The following is a 6000-nucleotide window of genomic DNA, read 5'->3' on the forward strand; positions in this document are numbered from 1 at the left end:
ACTTTACCCTGCCACGTCTCTTGACTAATCTTGAGTAGTCTGTAGGTTAATTGTAAATGTTTTTCCTGCTTTGAAAAATAAATATTTTGTATGACATGGAAAGTGTGTGGCAACTGTACAGTGTTTTTTTTTATCACTTTGGTATCTCTCACTACCCAAATGATGCAACATGTACTACATTATTATTTTATTATCGATAATGATGAGATTAACCCCTTTGGTGAATAATTCTTCATGGCATGTAAATCCTTACATGGAGTAGACAAACTACTGAAAACAAAGGTAAATTAATGGTAAATGTACAGAAAATTTTCTGGGACAGAGATGAAATTTAAAAAGTAAATTGGCACCTCACTTGCAGCATTAGCAAGCTCACAAGATATAGGCAACATGAGGAAAACACACAGAGTGCCACTTCTTGTCTAACCAAACCTCAAAGATGCCATCTGTGCCTGCAGGGAGTGCTGTGGTCCCAACAACTGGCTCAGCTGCTGTTGAATCCCAGACATAATAGAAATTAGGACAATAGAATGGACAGCGTGTTTGTATATTGGTTCAAAAGTATAACTCATCTCATTGACTGTCTGTGTATGATATGAAACTAGTGATTATTTTCATGGAAACTCTTGTGGTGTACTACTAAGAGTTAGATGACAATATTAGCTTTTGCTCCTTGAAGTTCTTAAGAAAAAGACAATTAAAGATGAAAAAATAACAAAAGATAAAGTTAAAAAACATATATATATATATATGTTTTTTAACTTTATCTTGTATATTGAAATAACTAACTAAATAATTTTGTAGCTATAGTGCTTAAAGTACTTTACTGTGAAATCCTAAAAATGTTTTTTTGTTTGAGTCTGTACTAAAAATACTAAAAGAAAGGGCTTATTAAAGTCTGCTTTGTTGATTTGTACTTTTGTGGATTTGTACTCCTCATTCATTAGTTCAACATTGCCAAAAATTTGGAGCTTTTCACTATCACATGGAAGCCAGACTAAGATAAGCCAACCAAAACTTGTTCAGACCAGAAATAGATAAAACACTGTGAGTGTTGTATGCTATATCACATGGGCATGACCAACTTGGTATATCTAATTGAGGTTAGTTTAAAAACACTGATTGCAAAACCATCAGGAACTCTCCACTGGATAACTCATCTCAGCTTGCTTTAACCCTGCCTATTTCTAAAAGACAGTTGAATTTTTCGAAGAGCACTCATGCTTTTCACCATCTACGACTGAAAACATTTCAACTGATAGCCTTTAAAGATGGCTCCAGGTGTATCCAGTTGTCAGTATAGAGAAGTTCCTCTGTCCATCTCCTTCTCTGGATCTGGATTCATGGCCACCTACCAGTTAGGGGTTGCCCAGTGCTTACGAAATTATGCACCCGGGATAGTGCGTGCAGCACCTTGCGTCATTGGTGCATCTGCCGGATCTCTGGTAGCAGCTGCTGTAGTCTGTGAAATCAGCCTGAGTAAGTGACTTTATATTTTGTCATAAATCTACTTCTGCAGCATGTAAATACTGTTTCTGACTGAAAATCATCTCTTTCACAGTTGCCGTTTGTGAAGAGATGCTGCATTTTGCCAAACAGATGAAGGGTCTAACACTTGGACCACTTAACCCTTCAATCAATGTTCTCCACTGGATAAAGTATATTTTACATAAACATCTTCCTTCTGATGCACACCAAATGGCCAATGGACGCCTCGCTGTGGCTATGACCCGTCTGACCGATGGCAAACAAACTGTCATATCTGAGTTCCACTCCAAAGAGGATGTGGTACAGGTTAGTTTTCACTACAGGCTCACATCTTATTGATTTGTAAGAACCCTCAGCAGGTTAGAAACTGTAAATGGACCAGCAAGAAAAACACCACAACCATTAACCATTTTTTGTTCATTATTCTGTCCTTAGGCTCTGCTATGTAGCTGCTTTGTGCCTGGTTACTGCGGTATACTGCCTCCATCCTTCAAAGGAGTAGTAAGTATTTTATGGCATTCTCACAAACTCACCTCGAGCACATTGTTTAGTGTGTATCATAGATGTAAGTATTTGATCTTATCTCCCAGCATTATGTGGATGGTGGTTTCAGCAGCATGCAGCCTCTACCCTGCAGTCACACCTTAACAGTGTCTCCATTCTCTGGAGAGACAGACATCTGTCCTGCAGACACACCGTGCATGTGGGACATGGTAGTGAGTGGAACCACCTTAAAAGGCAACATGGCTAACAGTTTCAGGATCTTCAATGCCCTGTACCCCATGGCTTTAGAGGTCAGTCCCCTGTTGTATGTCAATAGACGCTAAACTGTGCATGTTCAGACGTTTATACTCAGAGAAAAACTCTAACTTGCCACAATATAATACAGTATATATTAAACCATAAACATATCTGTCAATCTAACTGTTTAAATGACTTCTGCAAAAAAAACAGTAATAGTAAACTGAGTCAAGAAGGGTTGACACTTCAATACACACCTGTTGATGAATCACCATCAACAATAACAAAAGGATAAAGACTTACTAAATGATTTAAACCATTAATTTGTTTTTGTGAAATCTTTTTATATATCTGTTTGTGTGTTGTTCTTTCTCTCTTCAGACTCTGGAACAAGCCTACCATAGCGGCTACAAAGATGCCATTCATTTTCTTCTGAGCAATGGTGAGTCAACTATATCCACAGGAGGGGAAAAAAGTAACATTAGAGATGCTTTTAATTTCTGTAATGTATGGACTTGATCTGACCTACTTTCTTTATTTCTTTTTCACATCTTCCCCTCGCATGCAGGTCTTGCCCCATATTTGATGATACACAAAGTATCCCAAGGGGCCCACAACTATAACCAAACTAAAACGTTGATACACCTGGAGACCACTACGGAGGAAGAGGAGGAGATGAAGGTGGAAAACAAGACCACTACGCTGAAATCTTTAACAGACAACAAATGTGTGCAGACAAGCAGTTCTTCCACTGAACACCAATCGACGGGAAAATTGACGACTAAAGAACCTCCTCTCCCTTTTGACACAGTAAAGAATGGTACGGCTGGCACACACACACACACACGCATGCACGCAGGCACGCACACACACACACACACACACACACACACACACACTGTTATAAGGTGTACAGAAAAACAACAAAAAAGGATCTGTCTGAAGTTTGTCATATTGGTCTGTACTGTATATGTAAATATAGATTTATCAATATTTAGTAGAACAGCTGTTACTGTCACTCGATTTTTGTAAGTTATGAATGTCCTATAAAGCAAAATATTCAAATTGTTATACGCAAAATCTTGCTTTTGCCATTATTTGTGTTTCAGTGCTGCTGGGCAACCTGGTGACATATCTGAGCATGTTTGGACTTCTTGCAAGAATCGTATCCAGCTTGCTCCTACCTCTCATGCTGTCGTTCTTAGCTGTGCTCCGGAGTAGGCGCAGGTAATCCACTGAATATACAGTACATAACAGAGACAGGACTGTGACAACCCTTCAGGAACAATGAGGTTGTGCACTCGAATTTAAGACAGATCTAGAGGCAACCATACAACGTTTTTACACTAACCAATCCAGACCAATCCATCTCACATCACATTTTACCCTTCCAATCTCCTGACTTTGGTATTAATTAGGTCATATTTTTGACCTTATACAGAGACGCAAGCATAAATTTAGCAATTACAAATGCAGTGTAATTTGACTTGGTGACTCATCAGCAGACTGTGTCTTCTCTGTCTTCCGCAGACTGGAGTTGTTGTTCAGGCAGGCTCCAAAGTTGGTTGTCTGGGTTTGGCATGTCCTGAGACATTTTACCTTCTTCTTTTTCAACATTTTTGTCTGTAGCCTCAAGAAGAACATAAAAGACAGGTAAGACAACATCCTTAATGGAATAATTACACTGGAAATTGTGCTCAATGCTTTCAGAATTACCATTTTATTTCACTACTCTTGATTATTTCATTCTGTATACTAATATTTTTTCATGTCTCATCTCATCTCAACCTGACTTGATTGGATTCAACTTGACTGGAATCGACTCATTTCTGCATTTTAGGGTAATGCCCATTATCTTGCTGTTGCAATGGCTGAAAGTTCAAGCAGAATATGAGGTTCCTCGAAGACAGAGGCATTCGACACCTCGCCATAAGCTTTCCTCTTCTGCCCACTCAGAAGATGCCAGGCACAGAAGTCTGCACAGACGGTTTGTCACTCCATCACGGCATTACAAGAAACCAGAATTACAGAGAGAGCCTCTGACTCTAAACACAGCTCACTCAGCAGAAATGTAAAAAATGTATTCTGTGTACAGCTGGTCGCATGTATTTTGTAAAGTTAGGCTTTTTCTGAGTGCATATTTCCATTGACTGGAGCACTGAAGATACTTGAAGGTTGAGTTTGGTTCCATTTGAAGGGGGCTTCATTTAAGAAAAGCTGGTTAAAATGTTTTTATTTCATTGTACTTTTCAAACTGTATCACTGTATCAGTATTAGTTTTAGTAGTAATTGGTTCTTTTTAGCGTTGGTAGAATAGTTACAGCATGTAAAACTAACCAAAAAGGTGCCAAATATACAAGCAACACTACAAATATATAATGGAAAAGTCCCATAAGGACAACCAGTGTTTAGTCTGAAAGTGGCAGTAGGTGAAAAGTTGTTGGCTGACCAAAATCAGTTTCCTCCGACTGAGAGTATGAATGTGAAAATATTGTGTGGTTCATTAGGGAATGGGTTCTTGGAAAGCGTTTCTTGCTCTAAAGACAACAGTGATTTCTGTTATCACATCACAAAAATTGAAGTGTGGATCTCAGTGGTTCATCAGCTGACTTGTGTGAAGTCATGCGTCCTGCCAATAATAACAAAGTTCTAGGGGAATATTCAGCACAAATACACTTTAGGTTTGAGTCCAGTTGAGAATTTAGCTTCAGGGTGCTTATCCAGAGCGTTCCTAATTTCATTTTCGCATGAGAGGTAACAACTAGTCCTGTGATGTGCCATTTGAACATTGCACTCTTTCACTCCTTGTCCCCTTGAATGTAAGCATTTGCTATACCTCATCACTGTATACCAATTCAACACTGAGCCTCGGTGGCCTCTGGCATTTCCGCATCTCTGGTTTAGAATTGGTCGTAATAAAATCTATTAATTCTGAAAAAGGATTGTAAAGTGTTGCTTTATGACTCTTTAATGTTGTAGGAGGAGAAACCATTGACTTCCCCTATTACTCCATTGTAAAATATTGTAACCATCATGAAAATGCTTTTGGAATCCAGTTCTAAACTGCAAATGAATAAAGTGTTCATCTTATATGTCTTGTACAATGTTCTTTTTGTTTGCTTGCTGTCACTATTTGAGAAACCTCCAGCTACCAGTTAAAGCAATGATTGGGCCTACTGTAAAATTTTTTGACAAATATCTCTATCTGGATGCAGCCATACATTTGGATACAAACTGCAGCTCCCTGAGCTCTGTAGGGTGATTTTTCAGGCCTGCAACAATGTCTAATGCTGCTTGATTGTGACAAGCAGTCAAACATCTGCTCATATACATATTAGGCTATGGAAACATCGGATCTAATTCATACACATCTTTATTAGTTTTACTCTGGGGTGGGGTGAAAATATTGCAGTCCATCAGAAGACAAAGAGCTGGTGCCTATGACTGGTTTACTCATTTTGTAGTTTTAAAAACCTTTTATCTATCTATCTATCTGGCATTTTATTATGTTTGCCACAAAGCAGTTTTTTTTTACCAAGTCAAGTGGAGGGTAACACTTTAATTTATAAAATGAAGTATAGGATTCAGCCCTCCTCCTCACTGCAATAATTTTTGTACAGTCCTAATTTAAAGAGGCTTTCTCTTGTTCCTATCTCATCTCATTTCCCAGCTGCAATGGAAGAACTGACTTTAGAATGAAAACACTATATGACTTATTGGTGACACTGATAATAAATCCTTGAACATCTTAAATGCTGTTTCATTAAATAC

General features: G+C 38.4%; 1 protein-coding gene across 1 annotated transcript; it reads left to right on the top strand.

Annotated features, from left to right (window-relative positions):
* Positions 1-1271: 1271 nt before the first annotated feature.
* pnpla1 (patatin-like phospholipase domain containing 1) lies at positions 1272-3886 on the top strand. Its single transcript, XM_044351459.1, has 8 exons — positions 1272-1479; positions 1562-1794; positions 1924-1989; positions 2079-2282; positions 2611-2671; positions 2798-3049; positions 3339-3456; positions 3760-3886. The coding sequence occupies exons 1-8, from the start codon at positions 1272-1274 to the stop codon at positions 3884-3886; spliced, it is 1269 nt and encodes a 422-aa protein (XP_044207394.1).
* The last annotated feature ends 2114 nt before the right edge of the window (positions 3887-6000 follow it).

This window comes from Thunnus albacares, chromosome 5 (assembly GCF_914725855.1).
Source record: "Thunnus albacares chromosome 5, fThuAlb1.1, whole genome shotgun sequence".
NCBI lineage: Eukaryota > Metazoa > Chordata > Actinopteri > Scombriformes > Scombridae > Thunnus > Thunnus albacares.

What these genes read in the sequence shown, in the direction of transcription:
- pnpla1 (XM_044351459.1), top strand. Translation starts at nt 1,272, where the DNA reads ATGGCTCCAGGTGTATCCAGTTGTCAGTATAGAGAAGTTCCTCTGTCC. An exon ending in AGTCTGTGAAATCAGCCTGA is followed by an intron (nt 1,480 to 1,561) that starts GTAAGTGACTTT and finishes TCTCTTTCACAG; the next exon opens with TTGCCGTTTGTGAAGAGATG. An exon ending in TTTTGACACAGTAAAGAATG is followed by an intron (nt 3,050 to 3,338) that starts GTACGGCTGGCA and finishes TTTGTGTTTCAG; the next exon opens with TGCTGCTGGGCAACCTGGTG.